Source organism: Centroberyx gerrardi, chromosome 10, assembly GCF_048128805.1.
Source record: "Centroberyx gerrardi isolate f3 chromosome 10, fCenGer3.hap1.cur.20231027, whole genome shotgun sequence".
Lineage (NCBI taxonomy): Eukaryota > Metazoa > Chordata > Actinopteri > Beryciformes > Berycidae > Centroberyx > Centroberyx gerrardi.
In genome coordinates, this window is record NC_136006.1 from 21578263 (window position 1) to 21601690 (window position 23428).

The 23428-nt window shown below is 43.5% G+C and overlaps 1 protein-coding gene across 2 annotated transcripts in view; it reads left to right on the plus strand.

The window, feature by feature from the left end:
• kdm6a (lysine (K)-specific demethylase 6A) overlaps positions 1 to 23428 on the plus strand; it is a 38506-nt gene that overhangs the window by 571 nt on the left and 14507 nt on the right. Inside the window, exons 2-10 of one of the 2 annotated variants that reach the window (XM_078286291.1) lie at positions 5 to 68; positions 5103 to 5211; positions 5599 to 5648; positions 10495 to 10553; positions 12098 to 12142; positions 14526 to 14646; positions 18418 to 18472; positions 18944 to 18978; positions 22671 to 22764. In XM_078286291.1, the coding sequence (XP_078142417.1) occupies positions 5 to 68; positions 5103 to 5211; positions 5599 to 5648; positions 10495 to 10553; positions 12098 to 12142; positions 14526 to 14646; positions 18418 to 18472; positions 18944 to 18978; positions 22671 to 22764 (632 nt within the window). The remainder of the gene's footprint in view (positions 1 to 4; positions 69 to 5102; positions 5212 to 5598; positions 5649 to 10494; positions 10554 to 12097; positions 12143 to 14525; positions 14647 to 18417; positions 18473 to 18943; positions 18979 to 22670; positions 22765 to 23428) is intronic. The other variant, XM_071926387.2, reaches the window with a different exon arrangement.

Consider the following 23428-nt stretch of genomic DNA (forward strand, 5'->3'; position numbering starts at 1 on the left):
GCAGTTCACTGTTTGGATTTCAGAGGCTTCATGAAGATGGCGCCAGAACGAAGGCCTTGCTGTTAAAGGTATGCCACAGAATAGGATCACAGTCGCCTCTCTCCGTTATCTCCTCTGATTTGTGCATATCCCACCTGAAATAAGTGGTACAGACCTCTCAACGCCACTCTAGCTATATGGTTGGCCACGACTTACACAAACACCCATTTCCCCAACTTTCATGCTGAATCAGTCAGATTGCTGTGACTGTAAAACCAGCGTTTAATTATGGACGTGATCAGTGCATAATGTTGCATTTTACCAAGCAACATTTACGCAGCCACGGACAGAATCAAATAATGCCACTCTCTATAATCTTCATCCATAATTTTAGGCAGGCCAAACTAGCAGATATATTCCATAGTTAAATTGCAAGCCGATATGAATCTCCACCCTGCTAAATTCGATGGTGCCATCGGGTGCTGAACGAATAGGTAACATGTTACGTGATAACAATGTATCGGCGGTTGCAAACGTGTTTTGCCAGTGTAGATACAATAATCAACATCACATTTCATGATTAGAGACAGGTAGCTATGGGTGATGCAAACATGTTACAGTGCTGTTACTCTGCTTGCTACATTTGCTGAATAATCACGCAGCCATTGTAAACTGTTAAGACTCTTCGGTAAAGAGGTTTATAAAGGTAATATCTTGCTATAAGTAGCTTGCAAAAGTAAGACGAGAGGTTCCGGATAAGACCGAATACATATTTCGTTGACATAGGAGACACATTAAATTGTCAAAGTGTTTGTATCCCACCAACCCATCTGTCCCATCCTCTCAGCGACAATAACGATGGCCAGAGTTTGGGCTGTGCGTCAGCCCACTTTGGTAGCATGTGGCGGCTAACTATCCGGCGGTTTTCTCCATTTTTTCACTCGTATATATCATACTAGTGACACCAAACATATGATATTGTCGATGGACAAACAAATGGACGTTGTTACTTTTAGGTTGCAAAATAATGGCTGCTTAGCTCGGCCCAAGATGGCGGGGTGGGGAGGAAAAATACCTAGCAAACGTTTGCTAGCTAGCTAGCAGCCATAGCTAGGCTAATCAGCTTGCGCAAAGAAAGATATCACGATGAAGCTGTAATGCTGAGTGTTTTTAACAAAGACGACCAATTAAAGTAGAAGTCCGGTACACTCTGACTGAACGGTACAGTAGTGTGTGTGCACACAGAAGCAACCATGTTCACCCAGTCCATGTAACACTGTAACGTTACTCTGCCTATGCTTGATCCGTGTCATCAACATGTGGCTTGTCGCTGTCTTGTTGTAGGGTTAGCCTATTTCATTGTTTTGTTAGGGCGTACTTTCAGGCTAGGCCTAACCCTGCTCTCAGTTATAGCCAGTTGGTGTTCTTTTGGTGATTTCTTGTTGTTGTCCTTCATACTCTGTCTGCAGGCAGGCCTACCTTTTTTTTATTTTTTATATAACATTAAACTAGAGCGATTTTGTCGTGTGATCCTTCTCTGTGACAGCTACTCATCTAAGGCCAATATAACATTAAACAATTTGGTTTGCTTGAGGTAGAATAAATGTAAATTGAATAGAAGTTCCCTTTACATTCTCTCTCTGGACTCTACCATGTTTAACTGTGGGGGAAGTGGGGTAATAGTTTAATATCAGGCACTGTACAAGCAGATGTAACAGCCTAACAAGAAATCATTTATTAATTTCAGTACTGACTATATAGAGTATTCATAACTGAAGGGAGAGCGTGTTGCTGTGTGTAGTTTTGTTGCTGAATCACACTGTGTCTGCAGGATGCCCTGCAGAGTGCCTACGCTAACCTCTGTGGAACAAATTCATAAAATTAGAATGGGGAGAGGAGCCACTTGGCATGGTGCCATCACCTCCAAAATGTGTTTAATCATGCAAGCTTTTTTATTTGCTATATGACAGACAATGAACCCACTGATAGAGAAAATGTTATGTGAGTGTAATACTGAATGTGCTCCAAAGTTAGATGGCAAAGAAACTGTTTTTTTTTTTTTTTAATTTTATTTTACCTTCTATTATAAGCACCAGACATAGATCCCCTTTTCACAGAGAGTCTTGAGGTCTATCTTGTCACTTGTGCTTTGCTTGCACAAATCTGTTGTTCTTTGGTATAAAATATGTTTTTTAAACTCACCATGCAATACCTGCACAATGAAACACCGCATGGCTTAGGAGGATTCAGAGAACACTATGGAATGCACATTATTGCTCTTTAAGTAGAGGGATGATATTCATAAGCCTATCAAACAAGATCCCCCCTAACTGCGAGGTCTTGGAGGATTTTTCTGTAGTAGTGTTGCCATTGCAAAAGTATTGCACTGTACTTGTACTGGGCTTACTCTAGGTACACTACAGTATCAGCATCCTCTGGTCTTCTTTTGTAATACTGAGCAGCTGTGTGCATCACTTCGCACTTGGCAAACACAATGATGACATTCCTGCTGGTACCCTCCGAAAGTAGGTGCACATGGATAAATATGTTTGGGTACTTCAACAGCATGAACTGTGCAGAAAACATAATGTAAAACATACTGCGCTGCACCAGAATGGGTATGGCATGTGCTCCAGGTTTTCAGCTTCATGAGCAATTTATTGGTGAATAATTTGATTTCAAACAGTTGCAGTTGGTGTCCAGTCCAATCATCGTGAGTGATGACAAAGCTTAATAAGATTAGCAAACATTGAAGGTGATGCTCCAGTCAACACAAAATCGCCCTCCTTGGTACTGACTGTGTTCTCGTGTTCTCAGGTTCTCAGGCTAGAACCACAGTAGGGTGCTGGTGTGCTCTGCTTTCAGAAGTACATGTTACTCTATGGTTTTGCCATTATGGCATTTTAGTCCAACATTGTTCCAACATGATGACACACACGCACACACACACACACACACACACACACACACACTCATCCATCTAAAAGGAATAGTTCACCCAGTAGTTCACCCACAAGTAAAAATGTTTGTCATTATCTACTCGCGCTCATCTCACTCAAAACATTGGTGAAGTTTGCATGTCAATATAACATAATAGCGAGTTAGCTGGCTTAGCTTTGTGTCAGCCTTCTCCAAAACAACTGAAGTGGCCTGGTCCTGGTTCTTGAGAGTTACAAAAAGAGCAAAAAATGACCATAAAAGTATTCCAAACAGCTCGTGCAGCGCAATACAAGTGTTCTGAAGCCAAACGATTGCACTATGGGTCCAAAAGTCCAATATTTACCTCATTATCAACTACTTTTTCTCCACTCACAAGGCTGTGGTTGTCCTACAGCGATCGGATGGAAGAGTCTTGCTGCCTTCATGTGTTCCTCATAAGCACCTACCTACTAGTTTTAAAGTCGTAAATACAACTCATCCCCTATTCAAGTACTTATTAGTCAGAAATAACAAAATATACCCTGCAACAAAAGTAGCTTCTTTTGTTTTAGAACAGAGCAACTTTGTGCTGCAATGGCCAAATAAGGAGGACAAGATTCGCATCAGTTTTGTGAACTGGAAGCAAACCCTGCACACTTAGTTTTCTTGTGTCTTGTTGGTCATGCGTTGACCCAGTGTAATAACATGTCAAGAGAAGAGAAGGGTGAGAATATAGCATCTTGGGTAACATGTAAAATTCAACTTTCCCATTTGTATTTAACACTTAATTGGGTCGTTCATGCGCACTCTACCCCCCTAATTACAATATTTCCGACAGCATTTGAAGGCAGCATCTGCTTGCTGCTGTTGTGACTGTTGGCGTGGTGCATAACAATGTGGAAAATCTAGGAGATAATGAGGTAAAAATTGGACTTTTGGACCCACAGTGCACAGTGGATTGTGCTGCCTGAGCTGTTTGGAGTAATTTTACAGTCTTTTGTACTCTAAAGAACCAGGACCCGGCCACTTTAGTTCTTTTGGAGAAGGCTGGCTCTACACTGCACTAGCTAACTCGCTATGCGTTATGTCGACATGTAAACTTCAACGATGTCTCAACTGATGTGAGGGTGAGTAGATAATGAAAAAAATGTCATTTTTGGGTGAATAATTATGTAACGCCTGCAGAATGTGCTATCAGAATAATTTGTGTAGCCGTTATTTAAATACTTACTGACGGGAGGCCCATGTTTGGCGTTGATCTGGCCCCATGCAAACATCCCTGGAAGGCTGGGAAAACACAGTCCACTGATAGGACATGAGTCAACTGTGTCTGATCATATCCTCCTATAAACCTTTACTACAGCTTTAGGCCTAACATTAAAGGATTCCTTTGGTGTTAGTGAAAGTTAGACTCATTCTCCAGATTGGCCCCTATCCCGTACGAAATTGCTATGAATGTTTTTCACACCATTATCTCACAATAAGCTAAAATGAGACCGGTGTTCAATCCCATTCATGATATTGCTCGTCATGTATGATATCAAATCCAGACTAAAGAGATGTGTAGTAAAGTAATCCATGGAGGAGATTTATGGATGGAAGATGTGAGCATAAAATAGTGATATTTGTGAATGAAATGTAGTTCCCGGACTGACGAAAGCTCCACTTTTTTCAAATCAATGTGCACGCTCACTTTCAGCTGACAAATTGGTTTTGTTTAGATCGGAAGTTCCGCCGTACATGGCACTTCCAGTCGCTAACGTCCTGCATGGTTACTTCAAGCAGCTCAGCTTTGTTTATCGGCCTGAAAATAGTCTTTGTGGAATAAGCTAGCTTTATCATTCCATAGTCCCACAAATTAGTTGGAGCTACTGATAACAACAAGCTATTCATCTAAAATATTTATTCTATCTGAAGGTAAAAAATAAAAATGTCAGCAATTTCATAAGGGAGAGATGCCAATCTATAAAATTAGACTAACTTTCACCAATACCTCTAAGGTCAAATTCTGGCATCTTAATTTGCTTGATATGGGGAATTGTTTTGACATCTTTTTGAAAGGGTTTGTACTGTAGGGTTATTTTGCCACTCCAACAAACCCCATAATGTTTTGTGTTACAGTCATAATTTCCACCCTTCATTGAACCTGGTATTCTTTTTTGCAGGTGCGTAACTTCACTCTAACTCTGCCTTCTTTCCTCTAGGCTGTTAGCTGCTATGATGCTCTCATCCTGAAAGCAGAAGGAAAAGTGGACCCAGAGATGTTCTGTCAGCTGGGCCACTTCAACCTCCTACTGGAGGACTATCCAAAAGGTGAGTCTCGCTACCCGTCTCTTGCTGCCTGTCTGTTACTGCCTGTCTCTCTCTTGTTCTGTCTGTTGCTCTCTCTGTCTCTCCCTCTCTCTCATTTGATGTGCTCTGTTGTCGTTTTGATTTCTCTACCCTGTCTGTTTTTGTTAACACTGGTAGAACCTGTAGACAAAGAATTATTCTCTCCTCATTACATATTTTATGATCGTCTAGAAAGCAGGTAATGCTTTCCCCAAGACACTTGGGAATAACCCTACTGGGAACTGTTGAGGTTAGCTTATTTGAATATTTATAGCACCTAACATTGTCACTAACTGTCGTCACCTTCTCCTCCTGTTTCCTTCTCTCTTTCTGTATCATGTTCTTTTATTCATCTGTCCATTTTCTCAGCATTATCTGCATACCAGAGGTACTACAGTTTACAGTCGGACTACTGGAAGGTGAGTTTACACAACACTGCACATAAACGTGTATAATAAACAACATTGTATCTGCTTTAGAGTAGATTGGAGTAGATTTAAGTACATTGGTTTTCAGCTATCCAAATTTCAGGTATTGTATTTATTTGATGACTACACTGGATGTGAATGTATATTACTTTGGCCCTTGTGTGTGTGTGTGTGTGTGTGTGTGTGTGTCTGTGTGTGTGTCTGTGTGTCTCTCAGGGTGCATGCAGATCCTTTGAGATCCTACTTGTAGCATTTTCTAACCCAACCCTAACCTAACCCTTTTTTAAATTAAATAATCAGACCGGGTAAACATTAAATGACTACTGAACTTTTCAGTAAATCCATGACTGTGTTGTGGATTAACTAGGATATCTATCACTTTATCGTTTTTCATTAGCCTATGCATTGCAGTTAGAGTTGCAGATTATGGCTAAAACAATGATCTTTACTATTGTTCCTAATATTGGTTTTTGATATGAATATTTTTAGACTGAAATCGCCAATAGCCAATATTTTGTGCTGGTATTCAATATCTTTAAATTTGACCATTTTCATGGCATAGAATTATCATAAGCATTTCAGTGTTGCCCGGGCATACCAGAAGCAGCAGAACTGTCAATGTAGCTGGGGGTCGCCTAGTACAAGTACGCTAGTTCTTGAACTTAATGAACTGAATGATAAGCTGGCATCTCATCCGTCCATTCGGGGTAGCAGAGTGGTCTAGTGGTTAGTAAAGGTCCCCTAAAGGGAGGGGCCTGGGTTTTTAAATATAGCACTATGTTTAACAGATTGTTCTTATGGCTGCATGATATTGCTGGCATAAACGTATAAATAAATCCTACTTTTTATCCAAACACAGTTACTGCATGTTGGTATGCGCTTGGTGACTGAGGTGCTTACTCACCTTTCGCTGCTGGTAACGCATGAAAAGGATTTCATTTAGGCAGCGGAAGCGATGCCCTCCGTCCAATACATTCAACTGTTTTTTTTTATCACAATCATTGCTCACAATGAATTCAGGAACACAAACAGGTAGACTCACTGTGCAATGTTCTCATTATACATGTGTGTGGCAGAGAGAGGATGAGGATTGGATGCTACAGCAACCTTGGCCTTGATGCAATCATTCAGATGATTCTTGAGGTCATTGAATAGATTAGTCTTACCCAATGTATGAATTTAATACTTCACTCATCTCAAAAGGGGAATTGTCTTTTCGCCCTCCAGTTGGGGTGCAGGGTCGGCCAGGTTGTGGCCTCCCTGGAAGCTTTGGCAGTGGGATCAAACCAGGCCCCTCCAGTTAGGGGACCTTTACTAACCACTAGACCACTCTGCTACCCTGAATGGACGGATGAAATGCCAGCGTATCATTCAGTTCATTAAGTTCAAGAACTAGCACACTTGTACTAGGCTACCCCCAGCCCCATTGACAGTTCTGCTGTGCCCGTGCATGCTGAAGTCGGATGTAAATACAGATGAAGGCGTTGTGTGCTGCACACTCAAGGCCAATGATCGGTTGCAGTGCTCATTGTGAATAGTGGAGGAATGTTAATAGAGTGTTTGATTTTGATATTACTGCAGGTCTTTTGAATTGAATGAATTTAAATGCTTACATGCCATCAAAATTTAAGATTATTAATTGCAGAAACTAAAATCTCTATATGATTAGACACAATTGTGCTTTCCTGTGTACAGCATAAATATATCTTCCAGCCTTTTTATGTGAAGCACATTCACATGGTTTGCGTGAGAGAGCTGAAGATATTTCAGATTGAAAGTAATAATCTGTTACAATTTCATATGGTGGTGCCTGTTAGGTCTTTCCTGGGAAAAATCCTGAAAGTGATGTATTTTACGTTTCCAGCAGCAACAGCGATTTTGAGCAAGATTTCCTGACTGACTATTAGCTGTGTGTGTGATATGGCGTCCAAGGATGCTGCAGTGCTTATGTTGGCTGATACTGGTTCATGGGCCAGGAACTTCAGTCACACAGGATTCTGATGAGGATGTGATTTTATGTTGTAAATAATGGTTCACCATTATTTGTGGAGAAATTGCCACAGTTTATATTGTCTACAGCTCCTGCTCATGGCCTGCAGTTAAACCGTCCAACCAGCCGTGATGTGATGCTGTCTAGCCTGTCCTCTCCTTGCTCCCAGTGTGGGTGGATGGGCTGGTTCGGTATGGTGTTGCCTTGTTGTGGAAGGCCCATTAAGGAGAGGTGCCTGGAGTTTGATAGTGACCGGGCCTGACAGCTTTGGGCTCCCCGGGAATACAGACTTCCACAGTGAAGTGAGAGTGTGAAGTCTTCCTCTGGGCTGGATAATAGAGCGGGGCAGAGTTGACTTGGCTGTGGTTGCGATGTAACAAGCCTGGGTTTTGAGCCCCAAGGCAGGGCTTTTATTGACCAGGGCAGGGTTACCAGGGCAGGACTGGAGTAGCTGATCGAATAGGCTGGACTCTAGCTGGGGAATCTGGCTAGGGAAGGGATGTTTTTGTGGTAAGGGAATTAATGTGGTTGTTAGTTATACTAGTGTGTGCTTGGCCTAGCCTGGGCAGCTGTGAGGTTTTGGGCTTGGTAGCCTGTACCCAACTTGAGTTTAGGCATTGTAGTGGTATGGAGCTTCTGCATGTGCGGCTTACATTCACTTCTTATCTTGGTTTGTCGTGTTCCCTCACTGGGCCCCATTTGTCATATCCTTGCTACAAACCACCGCATATTAAAACTGCTCTTGATCATGAGGAAATGCATTTGATTTATGAAACGTTCCCATCCATCTCTAGTGCTAAACCCAGTGTGAAGGCCACACTCTCGAGAGCTCAGTTGTACTTCCATGTTTGGAAGTGCTCTACAATGAAATACAGGCTGATTTACATGCATGTTTGTAAAGATGCTCAATTGCACTTCAGTTTTTGTGGGGCCATGAACCGTTCAGTATTGCATTACCTTATTTGTAGCAGCAGCAGTGGATGTGTGATGGACACATTCAAAAGAATCACAGCCGCATTGTGTAAAGGAGTAAATAATGTGTTGTTTAAAGGAATAATTCAGTATTTATTTTGTAATTGTATTACATCATGTATCTTCGCGTGTGACGCTCATCTTTGTGCCGTTGCGTAGTGTGAACAGCTTTCCGACCAGATGGCAAGCGTTTAGTCCGAACTGCCCTAGTCGGGCAAGACTTGAACAGTCCTGTAGTCTGACCCAGGCTTAAATGAAGGCCATTTTGTTTACATGTAGGATGAACTGACGGGTGCATCATGAAGCACCTTCTTGTTTTGCATTAATTTCCCACCATAGTGTTTATCAAACCTCGTTTCTCTACCTTTTCGAATGACCTCTGGTGTTAACCACAGTTCTTTGGTTTCACTCCTCATTTGTTCTCCTCTCTTTCTTTTCCTCTACTCTTGATTTCTTTCATATCTCTCCAAACATTTCTGTCTTCCCCAAGCCAGTCATACTGAGTGGCTGTGCGTGCCTTTCTTCCCGTTTCTGCTCTTTTCCTTTCTGTTTTTATTGTGTGTGTGTGTGTGTGTGTGTGTGTGTGTGTAGTCTGGGCATAGCGGAACAATGACTCTGCCAGTCTGCCCTGTAGACCTCCTCCTCTCTCTGTGCCCTTGTCGGCACTGTCATCGCTAAATGATGAGGTGGCTGCTCTCAGCACTTTCTAGGCTTTGATCTAAAGAAGATTTCTCCTGTAAGCCTGTCGTACACACCCAGGAATGCCCCTATCCTACAGCATAACTCCTAGTGTTGGGTCTGTAGTCTATTCATTCATTCTCTCAACCTTTATATCACTGTCTGTGTAGCATAAGCAGTTACATTGAAATGTGTTGCTTTTGATGATTTTTAGTGTGTGTATGCATGTGAATATGAGTCAAGCAGATTTATTGTCATTCAACCATATACAGTGCACAGTATATAGGCAACAGAACAAGTGTGTGCGTGAGAGTGGCAGTAGTAGGAGGTTCAGCGGTTGAAACATGTCAGCGGTTTTCTGTTTTGACTCAGTTTGACTGAGTTTTGACTCATTATGATTACTAGATATTTTGAGGTGAAACTTTGACTATCCAAACAAAATCAGATCACTCATCCTACTCCTGTCGACCATTTGTCGTTCTTGTACAGAGCATAATGTAAGAGTTCTGGTGTTTTTGTGCCTATGCATACCCATTTATCTATCTCACCTTTGATCCCCTGGATTATGTAATCTCTGGAGTGAGACTATAATGCTACATAACCTAATAGACTGCTCCTATTTCTAACCCACAGATATTTCTAAGCCTCAACACACGTATATTGTACATACATGGTCAGAAGGTTGGCTGAATGGTTAGAAAGGCCACCTAACTGAAAGGTTTGTGGTGCAATTTCTGGCACCGATTGTGCCCAAAACTGCTCAAGTGCCCCTGGGTAAGGGCACCAAATGCCCATGTAAATATACAACGACAATGTTTCATGCAACTCTGTATGGAATACTGTCAAAGGTATTGGAGAATGGATATGGATGGATGACTGGATAATTAGTGTTTTGGAATGAAACCCTTTGTTTGTACTGTCATTCAAAAATAAAATGCTTTGAGATAATCAAGGTTGCAACTGTTCTTATGTTAAAAAAAATGTTGAAAACCCATGGAAAGTCTAATGCCTGGCTATTTTCTACAGCAATGGAGATCTCTGCCCTTGGCTAAGACTTTGCAACAATGACTTCATGTTTTTAGGAATTTTGCCTCTTGACTTCTCAACTTCTAAACAACAACCATTACAAAAAACAAACAAAAAACGTTGCTGTTCATAACAAATGTCCAATACTGTTTTTGTTTTTTTTTCTTTCAGAATGCTGCCTTTTTATATGGCCTTGGCATGGTTTACTTCCATTACAATGCATTTCAGTGGTAAGTACTTTTCTTTTTATTGCACTGTTGCATGTTGTCAGCCAATATCACAATGATTTGTATTTACTTTGGTCTGTCATTTTACTCCATTATCTGTTTGGTTATTTTGCAGCTACATCATCATGTTAAATGTTATGTTTTTTTCTTGGTTTACGTGTGTGTATTGTAATAAGCGTGTTGGTTCACGGGGAATACAAGTCTGTCAATACAGAGCTTACGTTTTTTTGATGTTTTTTTAATTTACCTCTCAATCCGTGCTATTGAGAGTTTAGCCTAAGTTCTTAGATGTTCTAATATGAAAAGACAGTGGACTGTTTTGGGAGGGAGGACCAGGGAAGACGAGGCTTGTGTGTCAGTGCGACTGTAGCCGCCGTGTCTCCAGGGGTTCTGATCCTGTGGTAGCTATTGCACTGGCTGAAGTTTTCTCGCTATTGGCATTGGGAGGGCCTGTTTGCAATTACATGCATGCACACACACACACGCAATAAAAACAAACACACACTCACACACACAACCCCACAAACAGCATCAGGGTCAGGACAGTCATGTCCCGGTTTGAACTGTCCTCTGTGGAATGAAGGGTTCATGGTGGCCTTAGTGAAGGCTTTCAGTCCCCGCTGGGGCTTTTCCACCACTCCAGCCTTTCCAGTGGCCCTGCGGTTTGTCCCAAGTCCAGGCACCAGGCCTTGTTGCTATCCCAAACGTAGGTCCTTATGCCTTGTTTTAGAATGTACTCTGCAGTCCGTAGATGGATATGCTGGCTCGCCATGTTCAAATCACAGCCACCATAACTCTTTGCTGAGCAGTTTTACAGTAGCGGACAATCTTCAAGAGAGCGGCACCTTTTGTAAGAGTTGGATCCTAACCTGATAAAATTTAGAAGTCTAGATGTTGGGGTCAGCTGTGGACTCTGTGACCTAGACTTCACCTGTGTTGATAGTGACTTCTGAATAATTCTTTAAGATATAGGAAGAAAATAACAGATTCCCACACACACAGGATCACCTCTGCATTGGTTTATTTGTCAGTGTTTTGGTCACCTGACCTTTCGCAAGACAAGAACAACCAAAAGTGCCATAATGCTTATATACAATCACCCATAAGTGCAAGATCAGTAACAGGTGTGGAAAGGAGTGTGTCCCACAGGATCGACACATTTGAGGTTACATGTGATTCCCAGCACCAGATAGAGAACGCGGTTGTGTGTGTGTGTTACTTCTTTCTGATAATACTTTAAGATAGCCATGTTCGGGCAGCAGTGTGGTGCAGTGAGTAGGGAGACTGCCCTCCAGCTGGAGAACCCGTGTTGATGCCCCTGTACTGCAAACATCCACCCATCTGAAGTGTCCTTGAGCAAGACACTGAATCCCCACCCCCTGTCTGTAGCTGACCCTGCGCTTTGACCTCCCCGTGTCGGGGGTAAAGCAAAAAGAGAATTTCCCCACAAGGATGAATTAAGTATCACATTTTATGATGTAGTAGTGCAAGGTGTCTGTGGCATTGGTTGATATTGACTGCGTTAGGTGCTCTGTCTTCTCGTCTAGGCCAGAACAGCCCCCCTCAGCAGAGGCCCAGGCAGGACTGAGAAGGTAGGCCCATTACCTACCTTGGCTTAGTTTCTCTAGAGGATTGTGCTGTTGAATGTGTGCTTTTAATCAGACTAGAAGCCATCTTGGGACTAAATCATGTGCAGTGAGCCCCATCTGTCTAACCCATAGGGAGTAGGGCATAGCTGCTGCTGACCGAGCATGACTGTCTAGTATTGGTAGCTTTTTAGCACCAAGCTACAATAGACATGATAATCTCGAAATGGTTCATCAGTCCTGCACTGTTACGCATGGTTATTCCCATGATGCTGTGCGCATCAAGAGTAGAATTCAGGTCAGTCAGGCGTCAGACAGTTCACTCTATAACTGGGCGCAATCAAACTTCATCATGTTTTACAATCATTTCTTACAACCATGAATGTTTCAGTAAATTGAAGTTTGATTAATGTGAAAATTTAACCTTAACTCTGAATCTTCACACGTGAGTTTTCTCACAACTCTAGCAATCCTCTTCTGGTGCTCAGAAAGAAACCCTTTATCATGTCAACATCAGAGGAAAATCCTCCTTTGTATTTTTGGCGATATACAATTGGAAATACTTATCTACCAAAGGGGAGGTGTTTTTGGTCACCATTCAGAACCCTGTCTGACATGGATTAGAGCTGATATTTGCACTTTTACAATGTGCTTGGAAATATTTTTTAGCTTGAAAACCAAAAACAGTTTGTGGATCCATTATAGTAAAAAGTTGTGCAAGGACACTGAAGGGCCATTTCATTCCTCAATTTAGCTGCTTGGTCCTTTACCATGGCTAGCGTAATGAGCCCGCATTCATCTGGTGTACACGCTGCACTGGTTCTGAACCAGGCCACCCCGCCTCCACTTGCTCCTCCGCCCGCTCTCCCGCTGGCTCCCCGTGGCCTCTGCTCCCTGCCTCCCCTTCTCCTCCCCACATTTCTGCCTGTATCCCCCCTTGGCCTCTGCTCCCCCTCTGCCTCCCCATCCGTGGCCTTGAAGGCCTCCAGTGTTGTTGCCCTGCCAAGTTTACATGTCCCCATCTCCCAGGCCTGGGGAATGTGTTCATGGGGGAGGGGAGGGAAGCGGGTCATATGGGTTTCTCTAGGGCACATTACGTCACCCTGAGCCCGAGGCCCAGAGGAATGCTGAGCTGTCAGATGGTGAATATTACTTCACAGGGCCAGAGTGGCGCTCACCAGGTCTAGCTGTGGCTACGGAGAGACACGGACCAAGTGTCCAGCCTGTTGGTACTAGCTAGGACTATCGTCTCAAATAACCTGCTGTATGTCTTATGGTCATGAGTGAGTTTTGATAGCTTCACCACAAGAAAATACCAGGCTACAAATATCATGCAGACTTTACTGTTTTGGGTCATTCGGTGCCAATTTGGAGCCATAATGTCTTAACTGATACAGCAAATAGAGCCCATATAATAGAGCTGAATGTGTGTTATTTGACCTACTTATTCGGAAGAATGCTTTGGCGTTGTCTGGTGCCCTCAGCTGCCCTTTTCTACAGGAGAGAATATTCCTTCGTTTATCTGCTGGCTAGAGCCTGCCTTACGCTCTCTGTCACAGCCTATCTAGTCCACATTAGATGAGCTGCACTCTCCAAGTATTCACACTGGATCCTGCCAGGGAGGGAGGAGGGAATGAACACAGAGCGCACAGGGAAGGGAGGGAGAGAGGGAGGGACCAGATAAGTGAGGAGGAGGAGGGGGAAAATGGGGCCAATGAGTTCAGAGCACTTTGCCTCGGAGTAGCACATCCTGTGTGTGTGTGTGTGTGTGTGTGTGTGTGTGTGTGTGTGTGTGTGTGGGGCGCAGTCAGCAGTGAGCTCAGTGCTCTACTGTCTCATGCAGGGAAGGGGCTTCATGCTGACATGTGATTGCCATTGTTGTCATAACTGCACAGTGAGTGGGTTCATTTGTTTTTGATGTTTTAATTTGCTCCTATCTCTATAGTCTGTTTCTTAATATTCGAAGGGGAGGAGGATGTTTGTTGCCAAGGTGACAGCAATGCTTGCACTTTCCTCCCACCATTTTCAGTTTCTTTCTCCCACTCTCTTTTTACCTCTCCACCGTCCCACATCTCTCCCTCCTTTTGGTTTGATGCAGCGATAAACTACAAATCCATTTGAAACGGCCCAGTGTTTCTAGCTCCAAACATTTCCTCGAAACAAAGTACCAGCTAGAAGTCACGCTCATGTGAAAATATCAGTTTCCAGCTGACTAAAAGTCTGCAACTCTGGTGGAGTTGGTTGAATACACTGGCATTCCCTGGATGACATCAGTAACAAGATGGATTGTTTCCAGAGCTATGATAAATATTTAGAGTTCAATATCAATGTTGTTTTCTAACTGTGTTTAACATGCTCTATTTCTGTGTCTCCCTCTGTCTTGCTCCAGGGCGATCAAGGCTTTCCAGGAGGTGCTGTACATTGACGCCAGTTTCTCCCGGGCTAAAGAGATTCATCTGAGACTGGGCCTCATGTTCAAAGTCAACACAGACTACGAGTCGAGCTTAAAGGTACATCCAGCCACTGTGCTACTCCATATACACTATATGGCATGATGCAGTTTGTCCCTGTCCAGTGAGTAAGCTGGCAACACAGTTGCCTGTTAGAGATGGCACAATTAATTGTGTATCACCATATATCACAATTTCAGTTTCCACATTTAATAATCGTAAAATACTAGCATTTCGGCATTCTTGTAACATTTAATTTCATTTAGAAGATCCGCTGTAGATGGAAATAGTCAAGATGTTGATGTAAGATGTTGATGTAAGATGCAAGAAGTGCAGTAACATAGTAATAATTTTAGACATAACCCTGCAGCCCTAGTTGTATTTGAAAATCTCAAGTTGACCTACCAACACAGGATGAGCTGAGGACTCCGTATTCTCCTCCTCCTCTTTCATCCCTCCATCCGCCTGTCCATCCCAGTGGACGATAAAGACGTTAACATGGCAGAATCATTTTCCATTCATGCCTTTCTGCATTGTGCACCTGATGTGTAGTCATAGAAGCCCATTTCCTGCCTGAATAGACTTGACCTCTGTAGTCCTCATATGAACAAAGGCTGCTGGATCATCTGTCCTGTCTGCTTGTGTCTAAGCCCAGTCTACTGTCTATTGACACCTGTAAGCCATAGATGTCCAGACTGTAACAGAGAGCTCTCTGACTGGAGCCTATGGATCCATTGTTGTCTGAGAGTCCTGGTTCCCTTTAGGGACAGACTGCTATCTGATCCTGGGCTTTGTCCTGCTCCAGACACACCTCTGGGGCTGCAGCAGAGCTGCCATGTGTCTGACTGGCCCTCAATGGGGAGGTGAAGTGGACTCACTGCCATGTTTTTGTTGCAGGACTTTGTTGTTGTAATCCATTTTAACGCTTCAGCCTATTGGTGAGCCATGCGGGGCATTGTTTTACAGCAATGCCCCTAGGCTGTGTGGAGAATTAAATAATTCTTGCATTGTCTGTTGGGAGATTTGAATATAGGTTTGTAGAGAGGAGTCTGTGGTCAGTGGAGTCTGGCCTTACCTATGGATTTGCATCTAATCTATTTGAGTATGGTAATAAATTTAAATGCAAAAATAAGGAGTATCTAGATTCTATATTATTGGTGTGTGTGTGTGTGTGTGTTGGTACAGCATTGAGCTAAGCAGGCTGCACGTGCTGCACGTCCTCACTCTGTCTTGGACACACCCCTCCCACTGAGTCCTGGCTCACTGCCAGCACCAACGCACACACATACAAACACCACTGCCCCACTTATCTACAGAGAGGGGTGGGGTGTAATGAGCGGTGCGTAAGGTTAGAGGAGGAGACATTGTGTAAAGGCAGAAGAGAGAGGTGAGAGAAAGGAAAAGGAAACGGGAAAACGGAGGGAAGTGTTAGAAAGGTCAGACTGCTGCAGACGATGGGTGTGGGGGAGGATGGGAATGGACAGACAGGTTTCAGAAAGGATGCACAGTGTTTCCATGCCCCTTCCTCTTCTTTCATCCTCCTTTCCTAGGAGTAAATTGGATAAAGGAAGAGACAGAGAGGTACCAAGTGACAGGGAGATGGCTGCAGTCTCTGTGAATAAATTGTAGACTAATTCGCGAGCCAGGCTGTTCAATAAATTACACTGCAGTTTGGCATATAATTGGACATAACTCTGATTCTTATGCTATCTGCCCACCGTGCATACACACACACTCACACTCCTCTTCTTCCCTCAGTGGCTGCTAATTTAGGCAGTGAGAGGAGAGGAAATGAGAATGCGAGAGAGAGAGGGAGAGAGAATGTGTGCAGTGTATATTAGTCAGGTGATGAGTCGGCTGCCTCTCCAGTGCCGTGTAGCCATAGAGAACAGCTTTGAGCTGAGAAAGGAGGTGAGATAGAGGGAGGGGGAGACAGGGAGAGGTGGTGTGCGCCTGCCTGTTCCTGCTTTGAGGTATTGTGTGTCATCTCTCTGCACTCTCCACTGCAGCCGTCTGCTGAATAGTAATCAGTGACACCAGGATAGGAGAGGGGGAGGGAGGGAGAGAGAGAGAGAGAAAAAGAAAGATAGCAGAGACGGGGAGAGAGAACGAGGAAGGCGAGACACGGGGAGGGAGGTGGAATGCCAAGCTGACAATCCTGCTGCATTATCTGCCTGGTAGTAGAGCAAGTGTGAAAGAGAGAGGGAAGGGAAGGATAGAAGAGACAGAGAGAGAGAGATCTACTGGAAGATGCAGTGGGGTTCCAGGAGGAGTGTGATGTGCCAACGGTATAGGTAACGTAAGTGTGTGTGTGTGTATGTGTGAATACATCTTTTAATGTGAAGGCATCTGCCTGTGGTGAGTATATCTGATGTTTTGTGGCTCATGGTTGCCATGCCTGTTTTCTTTTTTAAATGAGCTTATTCTGGGTAGATTCCCTCAAGTGCGTGAGCGTGCGTGCATGTGTGTGTGCGCATGTGCAAGCATATGAAGCTCCGCTGGCCCTGACTGAAGCATGCAAAGAAAGCCAGCTGGACTGTTCTTGATTTTTATCTGTCTGACATTGACCGGCTGTGTTGTTGCTGCTGCAAGACTAGGGGCTCCTCCTTTGTGAGTGTGTGTGTTTGTGGGTACAGGTGCCTTTTGCAGCGGCCTAGATGGCAGGTACTGATATTAGCCTTTAATGTAACAGGGCTGGTTGTAAAATGGAAGGTGAGGAAATCCACTGCAATTGGCCAGTGGAGTATGGCAACAGCAGCGGTACAGTCTGTCCTTTGACTGTGTGTGAGATTCTCGGCAGCTGGTTCTGGATACAACAGGCTCCCGTGCTCAGGAGTTACACTGTGTGTTTTTACTGACCCAGATACAAGGCACCGGTGGCACCTTTTAAAACACATGAAGCCGTGTGACTACATTGTGTCAGTGTGCAGCTAAGGAACTGCAATGGAACCTGTCACCTTGAAGCCACCTATGGGTGCCTGAGTTCCCTCTACAGAATTACAGGATCAGACACCTAGCTGTAATTTAATATTCATCACTGTATCGGCTCAGTTGCTTTTCGTCTGAATTGGCTCCGCGGCATCTCTGTTACCCTAAAGCCCGAGTGTATACATGAGTTTATATAGCGCCAGATCAGAATAAGCATGGCCTCCAACATTTATCACCCGTTACAAGGGGAGTAATGGTGGTGTATGGGAGCCATAGGGAGAGCATAGCAGAAACCCCCGGAGAGCTGTCTCTGTAGCCCTGTGATGTACTTATGGGTTAATCTGTCCAGTGACCCTGGATGTGGATATTGGGTAGTGGCTCTCCACGCCTCAGCAGCCAGGCTAAGCCTCTACAGACATCTGCCTTATCCAGCAACTTTGTTCTAGTGACAGCTGATGAGACACCATTACATCTACTGGATGTCAGTGTCTCACACTCAAGGCTTTGCCCTCAGGTTGGATAGGAGGAAGAAAGGATGAAGGAAGAAGAGTAGACTACAGATCATGGGTGTCTACAGTCCAACCCCTCCAGTCATCAGTGTCCTCTCATGTTACAGCCAGTAGGGTCACTTATGGCTGGCTGTGGATCTGTAGAGGCTCTCAGTACAGTAAAGCAGATTGCAGTAGAGAACATTAATTTCTCTCTGGTTTGCTTATAACATCAGGACTTGTTGCACTTAGTACTTTATGTTCTGAGATCTATCATTCCAGTTTGGAATGTAGTGATTTTTTTTTTTTTTTTAACCCGGCACTCACTCTTCATATTAGCAACATAAAAATGCAGACCTTTCATTAGATATATTTACCTTCACAATGAAATGCCTCTTTCTCTTTGTCTCTGCAGCATTTTCAGCTGGCTTTGATCGACTCCAACCTCTGCACTTTGTCCAAAGCTGAAAGTAAGTCGTATTACTAAAATTACCACAGGCCACGGGGAAGCTAGCCATACACTGGTGTCTAATGTATTATTAGATTTGATTTACCAGCTTGTCAGTGGTAGGTAGTGCATATTGAAAGGGCACAGGGAAATAGCTGGATATTTCTACAGAGCAATTTTTCCTCTCTGCTGCCATTTCCCCGCTGACTCTGCCCAAGACTGGGGTTGCCTAGGAGACGGCACAAGGAGGGAGAGCTGGAAGTGCTTGCCTGCACAGTGCACATACACACTGTGATTTCAGATTACACACATACACACACATACACACTCTGGGGAAACTATCCTCCTCCCCCTCCCATCTGTGGCCATGCTCCATACAGTCTCCAATCTGTACCCACTGAGTTACATAGGGTGAAAATATGATATCCCTGATCAGAGCTTTATAACAGTCAAGTTTTTTCCCCTGATTTTTTTCCTCTCCTCTTCTCCACAGTTCAGTTCCACATTGCTCATTTGTATGAGATTCAGGTAAGCATTCAATTCCACTTTTCCTTTTCAATATTTAGGGCAGCTGTGTATTGCATCTCTGTAGCCAATGTAGCCAATGCCTCTGAACAGTTGTAGAGGTTGAAAAGAGCGGTCAGTTTTCTAATAGCCCAGTGTTTCCCTTTTCTGTTTGGTAATGCTTTTTTTTGGAAGTGTTTTTTTCCCCAAAGTTTGATTCTATATACAACTTCGATAGGGCTGTAGTCTCTTTTGCTGTTGGGCTCCTGGTGCAAGATCGTTATTCTGTTAAGTCCCATGGTATCTTGAACGTCCTCAAGGTCCTGCAGGTTAAATGTGGAAGGAAATAAAAGCAGTTAGTAATCATTTGTCTTGTGCTTTCGTCTAGTGGGACGAAGATTAGTGAGCGATAATTAATCTTGCCTTGTCATCAGCGTGCGTGCTTACACACACACACACACACACACACACACACACACGTGCACGCACAGGCTGTTTCCTGATGTTGACCAAGCAGTAAATAATCAGTCACTCTCGAGACAGTGAGGTCTTGGAGGTTACCGCTCTTTCTCCTTCATTGTTTCTCCTCCTTTTTTGCTCTTTCTAGATTATTTTTCTTACTGAAAATTAATCTCGCCCAAAACCAGCAGCCTATGACAAAGATCATATGGTCAGTGTGAGTGCTATAAGTGCTTGCAAACAAAATGACTTGGGAAACTATTGATGCTGTAGGCTATTGTGGGCTAGTGTCTGTCAGTGTGAACCTATATTGTCACAGGCTGGCCTGCAGCTCCAGCACAGACATGCTGTACTTGAACATAGTCAAACGATTCCAGTATTTTTGTGCAAAGACTAATAGACTGTTCCACCCTTCAACAAGGAGCAGTGGAGACGTGTTGCCAGTTGTTGATTCCAACATTATAGGATGATTTTGACATTATACATTGTAGGCTACAGGAAACACAAACAGAGCAACAGCTGCTAACGTGGTAATGGCAATAACTTGCTCAAATTGCAGTAATGTGTTGTACTGAATTGCCATGAATTGGACATTTTATTTCCAAATAATTTAAAATGCAAATTGGATTATACAGATAATTGCCAGAGAGAGTCTGCTGCCATTTATGTTTCCAGTGCTGCGTAGAGTGCCCTCTGATGCTGAAGCTAATGAATGTTTGGGCCATTAATGAAAGTTTTATGCATAGGCTTTGTTATTCCCCTCCAACCCCCCACTGCCTCTTTCTGCTTAAGTAGCAGGACTAGGAAGCTGTTCCTGGACAGTGATTTGTTGTCAGCTTTCTGTTTTATGAGTTACTGGCTGTTATTATCTTCTCTTTTTTTGGAGCTGACACTGATCTATCGTTTTAATGTCATGGGAGCTAGCAAGAAGCGTTTCAGTACATTGACCCTCAAAAGAAGCATTCACATATTTTTCAGTTTTAATGGGGTGTCCCTTATGAAATCTACCAGATCAACCTGCTCTGCTAAAGGGGGTATAGATTAGGGCTGCACGATATATCGTTTCAGCATCGTCATCGCGATGTGCGCATGCGCAATAGTCACATCGCAGGACGTGCGATGTCAAGTAAGGCAAATTAAGTCAAACACGTCATACTACAACTTTTTTGCTGCTTGATACAAAGGCAAACTCGCACGGTTCTCATTTTCCATGACTAATCTACAAGAGAAGTCTGTCTGATACAACATAATTTACTCCGATTTAAGGGTTTGTTATAAGAGTAGCATATGTTACCTTTCCAGCTTTCGCGGCTCTGAATTGTAGTTGGGAAGCCTCTGGTGTTGTGCTAGCCTATTTTAGCTTAGCCTGGCTCGTAGCTGGTAACAAGCTTTTTACTGAGAGTCCGGACCAACTCTGCAGTGGAGAACTGGCACTTTATTTCGGTACAGCAGCGAACATAATGCACGGCCTCTCGGTGACGTTCTAAGCTCTTTTCCCGCTAACTATGGTAACTTCACTCACTTAGCATCCTGCAACTCACTCTGGCTGCGGCTAAAAACAAAACACACTCACTTCCTACTACGTCACCCGCGCAGGTTACCCACAAGGCCACCTTCTTAAAGGGGCAAGGCTTGATAGAGCTATTCAAGTCATTTGGTGAAAATTCCTGTATTTTTTCATATCGCAATATATATCGCAGGAAAAAAAAAATTGCAATGTCAGTTTTTTCCAATATCGTGCAGCCCTAGTATAGATGTGCCCAATGATGCCATAGCACTGAATTGTTACTATTGGTTGCATGCAATATTGGCATCCTAGGAATTTCAACTTATTCTACCCTCATTCTAAGTTGCTCTGGATAAGAGCATCAGCTAAACACCTAAAATGTAAATGGTGAAAGTCTCTGGGTAACAACCCAAAGAAGGCACTGGAGCACATGGATCACTGGTTATAAATTTAATATACCGTAGGTATAAGGACTAACGTTTTGACGCACCTGCGTCTTCCTCAGAGTCAAAACAAAACTGCGCTGTAAATCACTGCACCTTCTCTCTGAGAACCTAAAATGTAAATGTCATATAGACTGTCATGTTATTGATATCGTAATCAATTATTCATAGTTACTATTAACTATTTGTTAGATAAATTGCCTCACTGGTGAAAGGCATTGCATTGGCATTAACACTATAGCAACATAACAACTATCCCAAAAACATCAATTATCATCTTAAATCGGATCAAAGTCACATTTTTGCCATGGATCATTTTAAACAGATTTCTTTTTTCAGGATATTACATTATTTAACTCTAAACTGAACTAATCAGCCTTAAGTTCCTCTGATAACTATTAGCATACTGCTGGCTAACTAACTATGGAGAGACACTTAAGAGCAATGCATTCAGCATTTTTTGGCATTACCAATTCTCATATTTAGTTATGCTTTGAGCTGAACATGAGAGTCTGATAACCATTCAACTCTTCTGACATATCACTATTTGTAGTCTGGACCAGGCCTTCATGACAGTCAGCAATCCAACCGGGAAGGAACCACAAAGAGCCTCTGTCATTTATGTGCCTCAAGTGTCGGTGTTTACCCTGAGGTGACTTTATGGTCCTCAGACAGGAAGAGCCCAGGACCAGACAGCTTGTGTGTGTGTGTGTGTGTGTGTGTGTGTGTGTGTGTGTGTGTGTGTGTGTGTGTGTGTGTGTGTGTGTGTGTGTGTGTGTGTGTGTGTGTGTGTGTGTGTGTGTGTGTGTGTGTGTACACACACATACACAAACACACACATTCAGAGCTTTAGGGTCTGTAGATATGGGGGCGGGTAGCTTTCAAGATGGCTGTGTTGAAGCTGATAAGAAGAGAACATTCAGACTACACACACACACACTCACACACTTACACACTGAATCAGACCCAAGGTCAATAAGGTCACTCAGAAAAAACAAACAGTGGGCTCACCTCAGAGTGGGCAGCTCAGATTTCTCCCAAATACAAAGCCTGCACTGCAATGGACACACACATGTATACACCTCAGCACACACACTTAAAGCTGCCAGACGTGTTGAGTCTGGCCTGTCCTGTTCCACACTGACCCTCCCCCGTGTGTGTGTGTGTGGCTGGTCATTATGGTGGGTGTGAGGAGGTCTCTAGACTCTTTGTGTCCGTCCAGAGAGAACCATAAAACACACTGACCCTTCTGTCTGGCTTAAACAACCTCTCTGTCTCTCTCTCTCTCTCTCTCATTCTGCCTGCAGAAGAAATACAGAGCGGCGAAAGAAGCGTATGAAAGTCTATTGCAGACGGAAAATCTTCCTGCACAGGTGAAGGCAACTACACTGCAACAGCTTGGTGAGTGTCCCTTGCCCGCGCAATACTGTCATCACCGCATATTGTGATACCCATGTTGAACATCTGGGATAAGCTTGCCTTAAATTTGCCTTGACTTCTTGTCACACTTTGAATCTAGAGGACATTACGAACCGTATCCTGTTTGAATTAATCTGTCATCTGTGGTGGAACTCTAATTCACGTAGCGTTGGTTATTCTGTATTTTTGAGTTGTGTGTACAGCAGTGAAATGATCAGATAAATAAGTGCTGTTTGAAACAGGATTGCATCATGCTGTTTGCTGTGTGTTCTGGGATTTTTGGACGTCGTGTTGTTCAGTGGAAGCTATTCCCACACCATGCCACCACCGCACAAACTAGTCCCTATCCTCTTCCCAGTTTTCCCAAGTCTCCCTATTCTCCAGAGTGCTGGTATGAACGTGTCTGCTGCAACAGGCATTGTGTTTTTCTCATGTTCCCTTCCCCCACACAGAGTACGGAGACACACGCGCGTACACTCACACATATAGTATTGTTGCATGGTACACTCTGAGGAAGATTCGATCCTTAAATTAGATTTTTAAATCTTTTTTCAATTTTTCATACACATACTCCTCGGTCATACTGAAGAGAAGGTTGGAGAGAATTTCAAATTTTGAGTTACAGATGCGCACACCTCAAGTTGAT